At 39.7% G+C, this 20,567-nt stretch overlaps 1 protein-coding gene across 1 annotated transcript in view; it reads left to right on the forward strand.

The window, feature by feature from the left end:
• The window catches only part of HDA14 (histone deacetylase 14), a 212,790-nt gene that overhangs the window by 55,698 nt on the left and 136,525 nt on the right, over positions 1–20,567 (forward strand). The window contains exon 4 of the mRNA XM_089997017.1: positions 3,607–3,681. Coding sequence (XP_089853143.1) covers positions 3,607–3,681 — 75 coding nt within the window. The remainder of the gene's footprint in view (positions 1–3,606; positions 3,682–20,567) is intronic.

Below are 20,567 nucleotides of genomic sequence, written 5' to 3' on the forward strand. Positions count from 1 at the left end.
TGCCCCTGCCGCACCCCCGCACCCGGGTTTTTTGGAAGTGCCGAATCCCCGCACCCGCGCCCGCGCCCGCACCCGCGCCCGCACCCACACCCGCACCCATGTGACATAGTTCTCACTATATATGGAGGGTCAAATGTGCCTATAGGAAGTCACATTTAGGTTTCATCATCCATTTGTTATGTGAACAAGCATTGTACATATTCAAATATTAGTAGTCTTTTTATAGTTGTGCCATTAATATATTTCTTGCATAGTTTTCATACATGAGAAAATTGCTTATTTATGTTGATATTGGGCATTCTGTAAACTTTCAATATGCACATATGTCCCTATTTTACATTTATGAATTTGTTAGAGAGGGAATTGAAACTTTTAAAACAAGCTAGCATATATGATTGGCCATTTTAGGAACCGTAGGTAGTAGCAGACTGAACTCATGGTGACCACATCCTCTAATTCAAGTCATGAATTAGTCAAAGTGCTTGTATAGATATCAAATTCAAGCAAACCTCTATAGCTCTTTGCAGTTTTTATATTCCTATCGACATTTGGAGACTATATGTTTACTCAAAAACATGGTTGGAGACAAATTATATATTGTTTTTCTTTTAAAATCAAAAGTTAACAAAACCCGGTCCGAGTCACCGAGTTGACCCGCCGAGTCACGAGTCAATAAAGAACGAGTCGAGTTTTGAGTCACGAGTTTTAAAACTTTGCACCGAGCTTTGCTTACGTAATTTATTTAGCTCGATGTGTGGTTTCACACATCGGGCCATGCTTTATGCCATTTACCTTGCTGTCGCGATGTAATGTGCAGAAGCTTATGCTTTAATATATATGTATTATATATATAATTTTATAAAGTACATAATTTTGCGTACTCCTGCCTGTTTTAAATTACGCTAGTATGTATTTAAAGATGTAGATTTGGGCATCCTCGCCGAAACTCAATTTTCGAAAGATTTCACATGCGAGATTTCAAGCTCGCATTCTTTGATGTCTCGAAAAGCAAAACAACTGTTTTGCGTTTGTATATTCGCAACATCCAACAATTTCATACATAGCTTATCCCAAGTATAAAGCAAGACTACCTTGCATAGTGGTATCAATGTTGTCACGTCCATGCTTACCGGAGGAACTCCCTAGCATTGAAAGGTTCCTCTAAACACCTTTCCAACCTGTCGAGCTTTAAAATGAGTTGAGATTGGCATGACTCAGGAATTCACAACTGAGTTTTCGGTTCGAACCAACATAACAAAAAGGCTTTGACTATGTAGCCTTCAGTGGTACGTACGCCAAGTCTTTTTCTGTATCTGGAATGACTCGGATATTTTCTAGCCTAAGGCATGGGATATCATAATTTCCAATGTTGTGTCTGGGTTTCTTTTTGAGAAACCAATATCTTTTTCATCATAGTAGTACTATCATGCACGACATGTTAATACGATGATGATTAGACTAGAGGTTTATGGCAACCTCATAGTGCGACAATGCACCATGATTAAAGAAAATCACATAAATGGAGATGATCGCCTTCATAGTCAAGATTCTCATCTTGGTTTAAAAGATCAGAACTTATTAAATGGGTTATCAAATAAAATAAGACCTGATATACCCATTTATTTTTTGGTTCTGTCAAGATAGAGGATATGATGGTACAAAAACTCCGATGGACAAGTTGTTAACCACTATGTTCCTCGAGTAGCAATGAGTCGGTGTCCCCGGTCATCGGATTTAGGGGACTGGGCTACCAAATATTATCCTAGGTGGTAGATCCAAATGGCTTCTGCAAAAGTTCAGATGCATCTCCCAGTAACAAGTGGCCTCTGGGGAATTCTCTCTCGGTCATTGGGCTGTGCCCTTAGGAGCGGACTCAACTAGTTGTTTGGGGTATTAAAATACATGGAATAATAAACCCCCAGACAGTCTCAGTTGTTTCTACGTTTTATCCTCTCTGTACCTATAAGTCAGTAATTATCGAAACAAGTTCATCATGCTCATTTTTACTTATTCTGAAACTGCATGTTGTAAAATAACACATATGTTAGTCTTGTTCTAACTTTTAATATCTATGCACCTACCGGTCTTCCATAAGTCTGACCCATTTTTATGGGATACAGGTGATGATTAGGTTGATGTGACAGACAATTAATCGATGACGTGATGATATCAAGAACCCACTCTCTCTGTTGTTTCGCTCTTGAGCACGTTTTGTAATTTTGTATAAGGGTTTCTTTTGTAATACCTCATTTTGTGTAAACTTTATTTATCAAAAACCGTGTTTTGAATCTATGTGATTTCAATGAATGTATGAAGATACAAATCCATTGTATAAAGGAAAGTTCGCTTGTAATGCGCCTAAGGTCACGTTGACTTGTTCTTTCAAACACTGTTTTTCGCTGAACTACAGTTTTTAAATTCTGAAAAAGGATTGATTTCAAAATTTCAAAATTTTCCTAAAAATTTCTGGAATTTTGGGGCATTACAATATCTCACTGCATGATGATGACATTTTTGAATTTGAATAATCCCACACATTGGCTTTTTCTAATTTATCAGCTGTTCCATTGCTGAATGATCATTTGAGATACATTTAATCATGTTTTTTTCTGAAAGAAAGTAGAAGTATTAACCAAATGGTGACAATGAGTCACCATGAACCACAGAATAATGTTAATTAGGTCAACAGCGATTGCGCTATCCTAGAGGGACCTAGCCAAGATAAGTCACGGCTAGACCCTTTCCAAGATGCATAAGTCAGAATTTCTCTCTGAACCTTAACAGTATGAAGATTAGGAGGAGAGTGTTTCTCTTTAAACAGTCTTGCATTCCTCTCCAGCCACATGCACCACCAAGTGGATAACAGCCACTGTATCCACACCAGCCTTTGGACAACAACAAAGAAATTTGTGGCCGGATTGTCAAGAAAATCTTCTGCATATATGGGCAGAACCAGAACAAGTGTGGAGTGGATCCCTCAGTGCAACTCTGGTAACATGTACTGGCTAACTGGAGGATCCTTCTTTTGTGTTTACATTGTGTTCTCACTGCTCATTCTGCCTATTAAGGTCAGCCAGGCAAACAGCCAAACACCTCTAGGTATAAAATGAGAGAACAGAAGACAGGTTTTGAATAAGGTTGAATGAAGTTTCCAACATCAGATGCTGTGTATAAGATGCTAAAAAGTGTTGGACAAGCAATATCGAGAGTCCATTTTTTTTGGATACTTCCATGTTAAAAAATTGAAGTGCATATGAAGTGTCTAGGAGTGTCGGTGTTGGTGTCCAGAAGTGTTGGACACCGACAGCTTGGCCTTCTAGAAGTGTCAAGGTAACATAGATTAACAACAATACATCTTTTTTCTAGGGTAAGGAGACATGCATAGTTGCAAGGATTTTATTTAACTAGTTCACTTAGTGACTTGTTAGATGGTACATCATTGCACGTGTGTGTTGGGTGATGCTTTGATCCTCTAAAGGCCACTAGATATTCAGGTTTGCCTGGCACTGATATCACCTTATTTGTATTTATGATGAATTGAATATATGACAAATAATAAATCATTATTTCATTCTGTTGAAATTCTGTTCATGTAGCTAATTGCAGGAATCACATCCAGAATGTAATGCAAGGGTGCCAGCAATAATGGATGCACTTGAGAAGTTGGAGCTCTCATCAAAGGTATGGATTACACTTCCAGAGTGCTTTTCTTTACTATCTGTGTCCTTTATAAATGTTAAGCCACTCATATAGCCTATTTTTCTTTCAACAATTAGAGAACTTCTTTGCTTGCATAGTATGTATGATATCATACTTAGTTAATAAATGCTATACACTCCTACCATTGCTGGTTTACACTAAGTATTCATTACTGTTCACAAGTTCAATGTCTTTGTCAAAAATCAGTTCTCAATTCTATACCTCTATTTTTAGTTTCTAAATGTAATGAAAAGGAAAAACAATACAAGTGAGTGTTTCTTATGGGCTTACAAGAGCACAGGGACATACACAAAAAAAGACCACTTATGGGTCAATACAAGAGCGCATGCACATAAGCCACTTAGGGGCTAGAAGTAAAGCATGTTACAAGTTGGGGATTACACCCCTTTATATAGGCAATAGAGAGCTCAAGAGCCATTGGGAGCACCCCCAACGACTCTTGAGTTACGGACAATATGCCCTAATGGGTATTGTTTATTACAACTATATAAAATCTCTATGTATACACACATATATATATGTATATACATATTATATAGGTATATATAGCTATATATATACCTAGATATACAACTTCAACACTCTCCCTCAAACTTACGGTGTAATCACCGAAAGTTTGTCAAGTAAGAAATGAAATTGGGAGAAGGAAGTGCTTTCGTAGAGAAGTTGGCCAACTAAAATTCCGATGCTACATAGGTCCGATGATAGTCTTCTTCAGGTATTCTTCACAAACATAGTGTAACGCCCCAAAAATCCAAGACTTGTAACTTTTAGAATAGTTTAGAAAGCTTTGAAATCATACGATTATCAGAGTTAAAATAGTACTTCAGTGAAAAATGATATTTTTAAAGCCACAAGTCAATGGACCTTGAGCGCATTACAGCGTAAACTTTCCTTTGTCGAATTCCGCACAACTATTGAAATCAAATGGTTTCGAAATGCAATTTCAATAATTGAGAATTTGTTCATGGGATTTTACAACTCGTTATATTTGTTGAAACAAAAAAAAAGTCAGTTTTAGTAACTCAAGGTTTAATTAAAAGAGAGTTTTTGAAATACACTTCATACTAAATTTACCAACATGTCCTCAGGAGCGAAACATCAGGGAAAGAGCTCTATCTTGATCTCATCACGCCTTCGTGTCATCGCAGGCTGTATCACCTATACATCACTTGCCCATAAAATGGGTCAGTTTTACTAAAACAACTGATAGGTGCACATACAGGACGATATAGAACATAGTTAAGCAGAATAATTTAATATGTCAAGTAGACAGACAATTAAATAACAATTTGCTTTCAACAGAGTCATGGAGCAAACTATCATGAGCACACTGCTAAAATTATTATACACAATTTACTTGCACAAGTAGACTAACTATTACAAGCAAAAAACTGCATAAGAAATTTAACTAGCAAAATACAATGCTACATCAATTGCACACACAATTCCATAAGTATTGAACCCGTTGCATACTATAACTTCATACGTGCATAACTCAACACATTCTGTGATAAACTTTAAATTATATTTCGATATTAACTGGACAAGTGGGTACGCACAAGGCACGACTCTAGAAACAACGTAGACTGATCCAGGGGTTTATTATGCTATGTATTTTATGATAACCCGGATAACTGACAGAGTCCGCACCTAAGGGGACGGTCGGTGACCAAGAGAGAAGTCCCCAAAGCAGCATAAACAATGGATGCATGCCGAACATGGAGAGCTACCACCTAGGATAATTATGGTAGTCCCCTTCCCCTAACTCCGATGATTGGGGAAGCCGAGTCTTTTGCTCGTAACTGCCATTAATGACTTGTCCATCGAAGTTTTTGTACCTTCCCATCCTCTCTCCAGATAGGAGTCAATGGTTCGAATGAGTACATCAAGGTTAGTTAACTGAAGACCCATTCTATCTCTGGTCTTTCGACCCAACTTGAGTATCTTGCCGGTGAAGGCAGGATCATCACTTATTTAGGTGATCACAACATTTTGTTATTTGCACTCATCGAAGTTGCCAAAAACCTACTCGTCCAATCATCGCAACGTAAGAAGACGCACTTGTCAAAAGTACGACTACGATGAAAGGGAAATGGTTTCACAAAAGAAACCCCAACAGATATCATCTGCAAAAGAAGTAATGCAACATAGTTTGGCAAGATAAGTCTTGAATTCATTTCAACAATATTTTGCATATTTCATAATACAAGGTCGTTTCAAATCTCTTGTCCGATCAACAAAGTACTTAACATGGTGTGCATGTCTAAAAGTATGCTTCACCGAAAAAAGGGGAGCGCGTAGGCTTCTCAACAGGAACACACAACTTCATAACGATCCAAAGAATATAGAGGTGCTCATTTGGCACAATTCATCCTTAAAAGCCACATTACCACATTGAGTCATTCACCCAAGACACATCGCTATCGATCTTGCATCCAAAATTTATCTTAATATCAACATGATTCGCACAACACGCAACACTAGGTTTGATAAATGAAGAATGGGTCCTTCAACAAAACCCCACTCGATCATAGGTTCATGCCCCCGATCGGGGTAATTCAAATTGAGCCGCAACTCGAATCGAGGTTATAAAACTTTTCTCCCAAGTGGGTGGACTTGGGAGGGCCCAAATGTGACTTCGCAATCCTGCAAGACTTGAACTTAACTTTGCAAAAGTTGTGCATTTTAAAGAGCATTGGGTTCACAGAAGGAAAGTCGCTTTTAAAGAACTGCAATGCACGAGCACAACTTCTAGTGTTTTGAAAACAAGTGAAATCAGGATAGGCATAAGACTACATTTATGTAAGTACATATTAACATAAGTGTGAGCATATGCAGGTTATAACATGACGACAAGCAACTCTCGACTTGCGATGCTGCACATCGAGCGAAAAGCACTTAAGTAACACACAAGGTACCAAAACCATACCTTGACCACTTAGATCGGCAAACACATAAGGAAATAAGTAATACATGAGACACGAAGTCGTACCTCACTCAAAGGAAACATGCAGGCAAAAATCTATGCAATCAAATAAGGGCATAGGTATTGCAAGAAGTACGAAACCACACCTCAAATTCATAAACAACTACACAAAATAATAATCAAAGAATGAAATTGTACCTCGACACATGAGCATGCAAACAAGAAAATACGCATTTCAGAAGCAATATAACTCTAAGCATGTCTAGCATGAGCATGTTAATTATTTCAACTTAATTAGGTTCATCTATTACCCTTTGTGCGACTTTACCCTACCTTGGAGATTACACTTGATTCCGAGTGTAAGTAATCAATGTCTCGTTTGTGGGGTGTGAGCGAGATTCGTTGCGTGAGCTGCGAAAGGCAAAAAGTGAGCATCATGCTTAACATTTTAAAAAGAAGAAAGGGGGTTGAGACCCCCAAATAGGGCAGGGCTACGTCCCTGTCTGCCAATAAATAGAGGAATAGAAGAAGGAGCAAAGGTGGGACTCGCTTCTTGCTTGCAGGAACTGCAGAGGCACATACATAGCCCCTGCTAGAAAAGAGGCGGTGGAGGCAAGGCTACACCTTTGCCGAAAAAGCACAACGGCAAGGGTAAGGCCCCTGCCCGACAACAAAAAAGGTAAAGGCGGGGGGGGGGGGGGGGACCCCTGCTTGACCAACGAATCAGCAAGGGCAAGGCCCCTGTCTGACGACAATACGGGGAGGCATGGCTCTTCCCCTGCCTACCAGAAATGTGCGCTAGGGCACCCCCACCCCCCCCATTGGAAAACTAGTATGCTAGGGCAAAGCCCCTGCCTGAGCAAAACACGGGTAGGCAAAAAGGCAGGAGGGGGTGACAAGGGTGTCACCTCTGCCTGCCGACCGGAAAGAGGACGTCGACAAGGCATCACCCCTACTGGCTGGTCTGAAAAGGAAGGGGAAGGGAATGAGCAGGGATAGTCCCTGCCCGCTAGGCCGAGCCCCTCCTTGGCTCACAAAAGGAGGATCGAGGCTCGGTCTATCAGGCCAAGCTCAACCTCAAGCTCGCAATAGGAAGGCCGAGGGTGGGCTCGGTCAGTCAGGCTGAGCCCGGCCCCCAACTCGCCACTGGGAGAAGAGGAGAAAAAAGGGGGGTGGAAGAGACGGCAGGGAGGTCGCGACCCCCTGCGGGCCTTCCGATTAAAACCAGGGGAACCAAGGGACGGCTCGGTATAGCCGGCCCTGTGCCGACTTCGGCGAGTTGCGCAGGGCCGAGGGTGAGAACCCAAGGAGAAGGAGCAGGGGTCGGGGGGTGCAAGGAGATCGGCGACGCTGTCGCCGGATAGATCCAAGAGAGAGGGGAGCAAAGCGAGGGAACGAGAGAGGGAGAGAGATCAGTTTACCTGAGGGTCGTCGAGAAGGCAGCGGTAACAGTGATGAACGAGAGGGGATGGTAGTCACCGGTGGCCTGCCAGAGAAGGAACCAGCACGTGATGGGGGGTTGCCGAAAATCGCAACAAGAGAGAGACGAGGGTTGCGAGGTTGGAACGCCGACGAAAGGGCTCGGGTTGGCTGCAACGAGCTCTGACAGGAACCCGTCACCTGGGAGAGGATCGACGACGATGGTGGCAGCGGCAGCGGCGATCGGATTAGAGGGGAGGAGGCGTCGGCGGTGCTGTCGTGCGCAAGGCACAGGGGGCCTCGAGAGGGAGGTGCGGTCGGGGTTGCCGGTGAGGCTGTCTCCCGTAGGGAACGAGAAGGGGGGGCGGTGCATTGATCCTCCCCTCCCGCAACACTCTTAAAGAGCTCAGGGAGGGGCGAGATCCGGGGAAACCCTCAAGGGGTTTCCTTGTCCTGCCGAGGGGGTGGAGCGGCGCGGGTGAGGTGCAACGCGCAGGGGAGAGTTTTTCCCTCACCCTGCGTCGGGTTTTAAAACCCCAACGAGGGCGGGCCTGGGTCGGGTCCCGACCCGACCCGGGTCTGATAAATTTTTTTTTTACGTGGGTTTTACACATAGTGACAGTCCATCTCGTTATGCTTGGTTCTCTTATGAAATGTATGATTGCCAGCAATGTACATAGCGCTTTTATTGTCACAACATAATTTTGAGGGCGATTGCAAATACACCCCTATGTCTTCCAACTGTTAGATTTTGAAAGAGTTGCAACCCTCACGTCACAAGGGAAAGGAGAGAGTGATGAGAAGTCACTAGGGGACATTCCTCTATATTCTTGCTTAAGGAGACATCCTTAGGTGTGTATTTACATTAAGATTGTTTCAGAGGACTTTGAGTTGGACTAAATGTTATACAGACATATGACCAAAATACTCTCAACTGACTCATATTATGATTGAAACACATATTATGACATGCCACCCTTATGACACATCACTTTTGTGACACGTCACCCTATCCTTTACACTCCCTCAAACTGTGCAAGGTTTATGACCATGGACAGTTTGTTCTTAAGCATCCAATGGCGAAGAAAGTGTAACAATTTGGTGAAGATATCAGCTACTTGATGTTCTCAAGAAATAAAATGTGGTTGTACTTCTTTATCTTCTACTCGCTCATGAACAAAATTTTGATCAAACTCAACATGCTTCATTTTTTCATGTTGGACAAGATTAGTTGCAACTGCCACTGTACTTGGATTATCACAATATACGAGGGATTTATCTATCCGCTGTCGCAGAGCCGACAATAGATGACAAATCCAAAGAATTTCAGCCATGACAATAACCATTGCCCTATATTCAGCCTCGATGCTTGATCTGGCTACATTTCTTTGTCTCTTGCTTGACCATGCGTCTAAATGTGTTCCCAAAAATACTCTATAACCTGTAAGTGACCTCGTGGATGGATCACCTACCCAATCTCATATAAATAGGCAATTATGACAAAGTTCATTGAATATGTATGATTTGTTGGTTTAGAGTAAATAAAACCATCAGTGGTCGTGCATTTGATATATCTAAATATCCTTTTTACAACCTCCATGTGACTGTCTAGGAGCATGCATAAACTGTGATACTTGATTAACAACATAAGCCAAATCTGGTCTTGTAAATGTTAGGTATTGAAGTGCTCCTACTATGCTTCTGAATTTCTCTGGAGTGTTCAACAAACCATCACTTTCAATACTTTCATGAAATTTTGCATTTAATGCCATCTGTGTTTTAGCAGGTTTACATTCTGCCATACCACTGCGTTGTAAGAGTTCCTCGGCATACTTACTCTGTGAAAGAGCCAAAAAAGTAAGTGTTCTGTCCACTTGCACACCAAGAAAATACCTGAGAACCTTAAGGTCCTTCATGTGAATCTTATGAAGAAAGGTCTTGAGATCTTGGATACGTGACTGAGTACTTCCTGTTATAATAATGTCGACAACATAAACAAGAATCACTCTCATATCAAAATTATCAATGATGGTAAATAAGGAGTAATCACATTGACTGTGTGTGGAGCCACTGAATGTCTCAAACCATGCCCTGGATGCTTGCTTCAGCCCATAGATAGCTATTTTCAATCTCAAGGTTATCTTTGCAAGATCACCTTCAGGATAACTTGGAGGATGTTCCATATACACCTTATATAACCTTCTATGAAGGGACACATTCTTCATATCAAGTTGATACAACTGCCAACCAAGAGAAACAACAAGAGAAAAAATAATTCGGACAATGGGACTGAAAGTTTCATCAAAGTCAAGGCTATGTTCCTAAGTATATCATTTGGCAACCAGCCTTTCTTTATACTTCTCAATACTGCCATCTGCCTTATACTTAATTTTATAGACCCATCTACATTCCACAATATTTTTTTCTTTGAGTCTATCTATGACTTCCCAAGTGCCACTTTCATGCAAGGCGTTGATCTCTTCATTCATACCTTCAATCCATCGATTATTTTTACAAGCCTCCACAAAATTATATGGTTTTTTTTCTTAATGAACAACAACCATAACTAAAGTCAACAGAAGAGGCATCATAACTTACCCACGTGTCCGGTGGATGATGCGACCTAGCAAATCTCCTTAATTGAATATGCTGCCCACCACTATCTGTTATATCATGCACGTCATCTACTGTTCGTTCTTGAATTCTTTCATCGCCATCAGCTCTTTGGTTGGGCTGTGATTCTAGCTGCACCTTAGAACGTCTCTTATATACCAAAGGAAATTCCTGAAACTGAACCGGACCCACAATACTTTGCTTCACGCCGAATTCATTATTCTGATTAGAGTTATAGCTAGGCTGCATATCATGTGTTACCGGCTGAGTCTCCAGAAGGCTGTCTCTCTTAGTAAAAAAAACTAAGTTGCAGCTTTCTCTTCCCTATTGAAAACAGGGCAAATCTTCAGCCTATCTTGTTGAGATTAAGAGGTTTTAAGTTTAAGTTTTCTTAGAATAGAGGTTATTTGATATTTTAATTTAATGAGGGACTTATATGTAATTTCTCCTTTTGGCCTCTCTCTATTTAACATAGAGATTAGCCCTAATAACAATTAACGTGTTCTCTTATTTTTGCAGCCGTCTCTCTCTCTTTCTCTCTCTCTCTCTATCTAGGTGTCTGCGCATCTCATCTACCTTCTACATGGTATCAGAGCCATTGATCTCGGGAGCGTGATCGATAGTGATTGATCTACACCAACGAGAAAAAAAAATATTGGAATCAGGTGTGCTGTTTTTTTTTCTGTGTAAGATCTGATAACATATCTGGGATCTGACCAAGGTCATGACCCAGATCTGTCATCAGATCTAAGGGACACGGTGGATGCGTGTCTTTGGTCTGGTAGCCGTAACCCTTGAGCCTCTAGGTTTTGTTTTTTTTCTGCCGTGATTTCCTCCTGTTGTTTGGGAGCAGCGGCAACCTCATTTCCTGTGTTGTTGCTTGTGATCGAGATATGATTGATTTGTTTAACCGTGCTCTGAAGAACTGAAATTCTTGTTGGCTGTCGAGCTTTATATGTCTGGGAGCAGCAACTGTCGTGATTCTTTTTCTGCGTCTGCATATTATCGTTGGTCGTGATTCCCTGGATCATAGTTGGTTGTTTTATTTCAGTTGGTTGTTTTTATTTCAGAATATGGATTTCAGCAGTTGTGATTCCCTGCTGGGTCGTGGTTTTTTTTTTTGTTTAACATGCGTGCTGTGAAAGAAGCATGTTAGTATCAGTTGTCTTTCTGTCGTGGAAACAGCAGGCGTGATTCCCTGCTGTGTTGGAAAATATCCCTGTATGTGGGCTGCTGTTCTTTACTGTCGTGGGATTCTGTGTTGGGTACAACTGCTGGTTGTCATATTGGCTGATGCGTGATGGTAGCACATGCTATTCCCTGTGTCGCTTGAAGCCTGTTCAGATTTTATCTCTGGTTTGGAAATCTATGTAATCGTGGACTTGCCTGACGCGTGATTATAAAACTTGCTATTCAAGTGAGTGAATCTTGATTTTTTTTTCAGCTGAAATAGTATTAAATCTTCAGTATGGGTGTCTAAGGGAGGTTTTTCGTATTATGTTATTTATGTTGATGATTTTTCAAGGTATAGTTGGATATACTTCCTCAAACATAAACATGAGGTTTTTTCTACTTTTAAGGTTTTTCACATGCTAATACAAAATCAATTCAATAGTAAATTACAAATTCTTAGAACCGATTCCGGGGGAGAATATCTCTCAAATGATTTCAAAAGTTATATTGAAAATAATGGGATTGTTCATCAAAGGTCTTGTCCCAAAACTTCCCAACAAAATGGGTTGGCCGAACATAAACATAGACACATAATTGAAACTACAAGAACTTTGCTAATTTCTCAAAAAATTCCAAAAAGATTTTGGGCCGAAGCGGCTCTTGCATCGGTTTCTCTCATCAACCGACTTCCATCCAAAAAATTGAATCAAATAACTCCATATGAAATCTTGTATAAAAAAGAACCCGATTACAATAGGTTAAGAATTTTTGGTTATAAATGTTTTGTTCTCACCGATCATAATGATAAATTATCTCCCAAAGCTATTCCTTGTGCGTTTTTAGGATATTCGGAAACCCAAAAAGGTTTTAGGTGTTATGATATTAAGAATGATAAACTATATGTTTCAAGAAATATAACCTTTTAAGAAAACATAAGTGGTTTTGAAGAACACAAAACTCATGAAGATAATGCCGATTATTCTTTTTTGTTTGAACTATTATCTAGAATTGAAGATTTTTTTAGTGATGATGAATTAAATGAGAATGAGGATATAAGTGAAAGTATTCCTCAAACCATTCATGATGAAGAAGAAATGATAAATGAACCGATTACCTATACTCAACAGAGATAAAAGCACTTTTAGAAGTGCAATAGAGAAATATAGTGACCTTAGTGAATCCTCCAACAACTCTCGAAGAACTGAAAGATCTAGGAAAAATCCTTCTAGATTTATATCCTATGAGTCTTTTTCTCCAAAGCATAGGGCATGTCTTAGTGCCATTCACTCATATCAAGAACCTAGAAATTTTAAAGAAGCTAAGGAAATGATAGAATGGAGGGATGCCATGGACAACGAACTTAGAGCCCTCAACAAAGCCAAAACGTGGGTTTTTCAATGTCTTCCAGAAGGAAAGAAAACAATAGGGTGTAGATGAGTTTTTAAAGTCAAAACCAAGAGTGATGGCACTCTCGAAAGATATAAAGTCCGTCTTGTCGCAAAAGGATATAGTCAAGAATACAGCATCGATTACGAAGAAACCTTTGCTCCTGTTGCACGAATGGTTACTGTAATGTGTTTGATCACCATTGCATCTATTAAAAAATGGAATATTTACCAAATGGATGTTAAAAATACATTTCTAAATGGGAACCTTAATGAAGAAGTCTACATGAATGCTCCTTCTGGTATGAACGTACCAAAGGGGAAAGTCCTTCGTTTGCAAAAAGCGCTTTATGGTTTAAAACAAGCCCCTAAGGCTTGGTATGATCGATTTAATGATGTGATGGTTCAAAATGGTTTTTCCTCATGCTACACTGACACTGCTCTGTTCGTCAAAAAGTCTGATGCAGGAATTGTGATTTTACTGTTGTATGTTGATGATATGTTGATAACAGGTAGTGACATAAAGGGCATCAGAAACTTTAAAACCACTTTAAAAGAAAGGTTTGAAATGTCAGACATGGGGTATTTGACTTATTTTCTTGGTATCGAGGTAGCCTACTCTCATAGAGGCTATTTTTTGTCTCAAACTAAACTTTCCTGTGAGATTCTTGATAGATCAGGTATTACTGATGATAAAATCTATGAGACCCCTGAAATTGTGGGATAAAAAATGAAAATCGATGATGGGAAACCTTTGGAGGATCCTACCCCCTACCGACAACTTGTGGGATCTCTAATGTATCTTAGCATCACAAGGCCGGACATCTCTCATGCTGTGCATACTGCAAGCCAATTTCAGCATGCTCCTACATCCGTTCATATGAGTGTCGTTCTCCGAGTTGTCAAATCTGATGGCTCTATTGAAAGGTACAAGGCCAGATTAGTAGAAAAAGGGTATGCTCAGACATATGGTATTGATTTCTTTGAAACCTTTTCTCCTGTTGCACGGATGGGTACCATTCGTCTTGTTCTCTCAGTAGCTGTTCAGCATGGTTGGAGCTTGTACCAATTAGATGTGAAAAATGCATTTCTATATGGGGATCTATCTTAGACCGTTTACATGCAACAACCTCCAGGATTCGAGGTTGAGGGGGAGTGTCAGAAGGCGTGTAGATTGAGAAAGGCGATTTATGGGTTGAAACAAAGTCCTCGTGCATGGTTTCAAAAGTTGTTTGAAGTGATGTCACGCTTTGGCTTTAATAGGTCAGCAGCAGATCATACACTATTTATAAAGAAAACTAGCTATGGCATAGTTGTTATGGTGGTATATGTGGATGCCATCATTCTTACAGGAGATGATGTGAAAGCTATTGAAGCCACAAACGCTCATCTTCAAAAACACTTTGTTACAAAAGACCTTGGTTCACTCAGGTATTTTCTGGGTATAGAAGTTGCCAGGAGCCGTGAAGGGATGATTTTGTCTCAACGAAAGTATGTTCTTGACTTATTAAAGGAAATAGGAATGTTGGGAGCTAAACCAGCAAATATTCCCATGGACCATAAAGTTCAATTGTTTGAAGATGGGTCAAAACGGGTTGATAGCAAAAGCTATCGCTCTCTAGTAGGGAAGCTACTGTATGTAACTGTGACCAGGCCGGATATTGCTTTATCAGTATGCAAAGTTAGCCAGTTTATGGACAAACCAACTGAGGTACACTGGAATGCAGCTATTATGATTCTCAGATTTCTAAAATCTTCTCCTGGAAAGGGGTTATTGTTCAGGAAAGGTGGAACTCTGAAGATAGTGGCCTATTCTGATGTTGACTATGCAGGATCTGTAGTGGATAGAAAATCTACCACAGGATTCTGTGTGTTTCTGGGAGACAACTTGATTTCTTGGAGAAGTAAGAAACAAAATGTGGTTTCTAGGTCGAGTGCAGAATCAGAATATAGGGCTATGACTCAAACAACTGCAGAATTGATGTGGGTTCGTACTGTTCTTCATGATCTTCAGGTGAAGGTTTCTTCTCCCATGACCATGATGTGCGATAACAAAGCTGCAACATATATAGCGAACAATCTTGTATTTCATGAGAGAACAAAGCACATTGAGGTTAATTGCCACTATGTAAGAGATATGGTTCAAGCTGGTCATATCACTACCAAATATCTAAAGTCGGAAGACCAAGTTGCAGATATGTTTACAAAACCTCTTGCTAGACCAAATTTCTCAAAATGTTGTGACAAGCTGAGCATGATTGATATCTATGCTCCAGCTTGAGGGGGAGTGTTGAATATAGGTGGTTTTAAGTTAAGTCCTTTTATATTAGAGGCTATTTGAAATTCTGTTTTTATATTGGGCTTAGATGTAATTATTCCTTTTAGCCTCTCTCTATTTAACAATAGAGAGAAGCCCTAATAAGTGTTAACGAGTTCTATTTTGTGCAGTCGTCCCTCTCTCTCTCCCTTTCTCTCCTCTCTCTCTCTTTCTCTCTCCTCCTAGGGTTCAGTGCATCTCATCTATTCTTGAACATTGACTATGGCCATTGATGCAAATAATCAACTTAGAATTTAATCACCTTTTATAAAATGGTGCACGTGCCATTCGTGTTCCCATTTGTGAAATTTTTTAAATGAAAGGTAAAATGAGATGAAACAAGCAGTTTACTAAGATATATACATGCTCACATTCTAGTCTAGCACAAATAATGTAAAATTCTCATCATTATCTAACTATTATATCATAGAAATTAATTTAAAATTACAAGGGTTTTTAATTCTAGGAAAGGAAATCATGATTTCCCTATATCTCCTAAAAAACAACTTGTTAGTATAAGGCAAAATTGCAAGAGATGAAGGATGATGGAAAGATATCCGGTAAAACCCAAATGCCATGTTTGCGGAGAAGATACATATGACTGCATTTATCTAAACAGATGTAAGAATGTATTCACATACAGGAAATATATATTATCTAGAAAGAAAAGAGGATACATATACCTAGCTGTTGTGTACGGGAGTGTGTATATACTTGGAAAAGTGGAATATATATACCTAAAGGCAAGGTTTGGACTTAATAGGAAATGCACGTAATCATATTTAATCTATGATGGAAATATCTAAGTTGGTGAGACAGTGTAGATGAGGGCATGGGTGAATGTATAGATAAGATGAAGGCTGAAGACTAAGTATATATACATGCTATGGAGGGTGCTGTACTGGTAAATGTATCATGTGAATAGTTGCTGCTGATACAAAATGCTGGAAATAGCCTAGATGAAGTTAACAGGTGAAATATGTATGAAAGTGTGTTAATGAACAACAAATGTATGGAGTACGGGGTCTGTATGTTGTGTATGAGGATGGCCTAAACAGGTATTTGATGATGGTAAGGGAACGCTGAAGTATATAGGTAGCTATTGGACTATTCATAACACCTGTTTGCAGGGGAGTGAAGGTTGGAGGTCATGTGGAGGAAAGGTAGGGGAAATTGGGTTTTGTAGTGTTGATAGTGAAGATTGATGTGAGTGTGATTGCTGCAAAGGATTGCAGGGGATGATGGAAATGATATGGTGCAGTTATGTAGGTGAGATTGTGGATGTGGCTACATGAGGGTGAACAGTGCATTTTGCAGTGGGTAGTATTGGAGATGGGTGTGATGATGTTGCAGCAGCTGAAAAGGGGATTGTAGCAGGGTACTGCGGTGGCAGTGATGGTGTAACAGGGATTGTGGACATTGAGAGTATACATATCAAAAGGGGAAAAGGCTGCTATGAAGGTGACTGTAACAGGTAGGTATCGGTAGCTGTTTGTGGGGTATATCAGCTGATGGGCATATGCAGAAAATGGGCTGGGGACAATAGGAGCATGGTCATAAATATCTGCATTGGCTGCTGGACCAAATGAAACATGATTCACTGCTGAAGGACTTCGTCTATGAGCAAGTCATGGACTTACTTACAGACATACAGCTGGGATATATATGAAAGATGGGGCCTGGATTGATAGACGCACAACAGGGGAGACATGGACTTACTTACAGACATACAGCTGGGATATATATGAAAGATGGGGCCTGGATTGATAGACGCACAACAGGGGAGATAAGATGGTTAGTGGTGTATATTTGGAAATGTAAGATATGTTTGCCAGCAGTACTTGCTGGACATTTTCTGCGATAGCTACGGGTGCAGAACTCTCAATACTTTGGCTTGGATCCGTGGCAATCTTACTGGGAGGCTGGATATAAACAGAAATAAATAACTTGAAGAGGCAATCTGCAAGTTATACAAAGGGACAGGAGAATCCTTTATGCTGCAACTTTGGTGAGGGATGGAACACAGTGGTGGTGGAGAAGTAAATGCGTACAAAGAAATGGGCATTAGGTAGTATGTGTTGGATATATAGAGATATTGTAATATGGTTGTTGAGTGTAAGTGAGACTAAGCTGTATAAGCTATTTCAGAGTTTGTACATGTAAATGCTCATTGAAAATGAAAAGAGAATACTGAAAAGCAAACCACACATATTCATGGAGACTGCAACTATATACTCAAAGCTGTACTCCCATTTGATTCTGCAGGGGATCCTAAAATGGTCTTTTGTTTGTAGAGGATCTTGAAGGAAGAAGGGACGCTTTCCCTTTTTGTTCTTTAGTAGGCCTGCCTCTGGTGGGGTGAAACTGGATTTTCTTCGCTTGATCAGAGGGAAGAGGAATGGATGCTGGAGAAGGAGGAGGACACAATGAGGAGGTGGGGAATGGATCCTGAAAAAGGGCCTCCGAGGGTTCTTTTTAAAGAGGAGAAGGAAGGTTCGGGAGGGGAATTGTTGGAGATGGAGGGCCATCGAGCGGGAGAGAGGGCGATAGAGGGTGCGAACGAGAGGTGGCCGTTGCAGTTTTCCTCAAATTCCAAAGAGGGGCTTCCTTCAAGAGTTTTCTAAAAAGTGGTTCTTGATTTTCAAAAAGGGGTTTTTAGAAAAAGGATATTTTCACAAAGGAGGTTTCCAAAAACTATATATATATATTTTTTCTTTTCTATTTTTTTATTTTTTTGTTCTTTCATTTTCTATATATTATTTTTTTTGGTATCTTTGAAATAAAGCTATGAAACTAAGAAAAATAAGGGATTTAAAAATCATTCTATAATTTTTGAGAAATATTTAAAGAGGGGTTTTCTGAAAATTTGGGTTTGATTTCTTCAGAAAATGGGTTTGAACCCAAGTTTTGAGAAAATATTCGAGTTTTAAACCTCAAATCGAGGAATATAACACGATGGATCCAAACGGATACCGGATGGACTGTCTGAGCCTTTCGAAAGGTTAATTTGGTAATTTTGAGAATTTGGTTTATAAATCGGATGACAAAGCTCAGATTTGGGTTTTGACAATGGATCCAGATCCGAAATCGAGTCAGATACATAAAATGGATTTAATTTCAGTAAAATGTAAGAAATAAACTGGTATTTAGATTTAAACTGACTCAATTACCCAGAAAATGAGGGCAAAGGGAAAAAAGGGAATATTTACAAACTTTTGAAAAATTTGGGGTGTTCACACTGTGTTTTCGCTCAGTCACCCCATTTTGTTGGGAAGTGTAGGCACAAGAGGTTTGGGGTTGAATTCCATGGTCTCGATAAAATTGCAATAGTGCTTTGGTTTTAAACTCAAGGGCATTATCAGTGCGAATAATCTTGACAACAGATTCAAATTGAGTTTTTATTTCAATAACTAATGATTTGAGGATACTAGGAACTTCAAATCTTTCTTTTATTAAGAACACCCAAGACAACTTAGAATAATCATCAACAATAACAAGGTAATAATGACATTGGGTCCTGGTAGGAATCTTACTGGAACCCCATACATCCGCATGTAGAAGTTCAAATACCTTATGACTGGACTGACTCTGACTAGAAAGAAACGAACTTCGATGATGCTTGCCCAACTGACATGCTTCACACTGGAATGATGTAGTTGACGAAATTTGAGGAATGACATGACGAAGCTTCGATAATGAAGGATGTCCGAGACGACGATGCCACTGAACAGGACTCGAGGAAGAATCAACTGCAGCATAAATATTTTCCATAGGGTGATGTAGATAGTAGACTCCATTTTCTTCATAGCCTCCACCAATCTTCTTCCCCGTCAGCAAATCCTGAAAATGACAGCACACACGATCAAATATCACTCTACAATTTAGCTCTTTTGTAAGGCAACTCATTGATAATAAACTTTGAGGGAATGACGGAGCATGAAGGACATTTTTCAACTGTAAAGAAGAGGATATAAAGATTTTTCCTAGACCAATAACCGGGGAGGAACTACCATCAGCTAATGAGACTCCCCGATGTGCAGTAATAGCCTTTAGATCTGAAATTTTTTGAGAGTTTCCACATAGATGTCTAGATGCACCAGAGTCAACAATCCACTTACTATCATTAGGAGAAAGATGGTCCCTAGTAGAGTAGGCCACACCAGCAACAGGAGAAGAGGAACTTGAAGGACGATGAGAGACCAACTCCTCATATTTTGCATGGCTAAGATGTAAAAGTATCTCCAACAAGATACTATGGTCAAGACCTTAATATTCTTGATAATAAACCCGACACGAATGCACAATAAGAACACTTTAGAACACTTGTGCATAAAAGCACAACTCACAAATAACACACAAATGCATAAAAATAATGGAATCAATTTATTGAGCACTTGGGCTTTGACTCAAAGCCATGAGAAATACAAGAGGGGGGAAGCCCCTATTTATAACACAAAGGGAGCCTTGGAGGGGCTCCACTCATAGACGTTGGAGCCCCTCCAACGGTCACAAATGTGACCATTGGAGAGGGCCCAACGTCTATGTTAGTGGGCCCCCCAAGGTACCTTTTGGTACTTTACATAAAAGAAATAAAAAACAAAAAGAAAGAGAAATAAAAATAAATTTACAATCACATTCATAAAGTGAATGTGCGTAAAATAGAGGAAAAGACTAAACTACCCCTACGACTAAACAAATAGAAATATATATTTTATATATATAATAAGTAGATACATATACATATATATTAATATATGTATATGTATTACCTTATATATATAATATATATATTACATTATATGATTATGTACATAATTTAACACCCCCCTCAAACTTAGGGCAGGATGACCGAGACTTTGCTAAGAAGGAAGTTGAAACACGGAGCACAAAAGGCTTTAGTGAAGAAATCTGCCAACTGATACTCGGACGTGACATAGGGAAGGTCAATGATTCCTTTGAGGTACGCCTCCCGAACATAGTGACAATCTATCTTTATATGTTTGGTTCGCTC

The sequence above is a fragment of the Nuphar pumila genome, chromosome 2 (assembly GCF_984573655.1).
Source record: "Nuphar pumila chromosome 2, dmNupPumi1.hap1.1, whole genome shotgun sequence".
In the NCBI taxonomy this organism is placed as follows: Eukaryota; Viridiplantae; Streptophyta; class Magnoliopsida; order Nymphaeales; family Nymphaeaceae; genus Nuphar; species Nuphar pumila.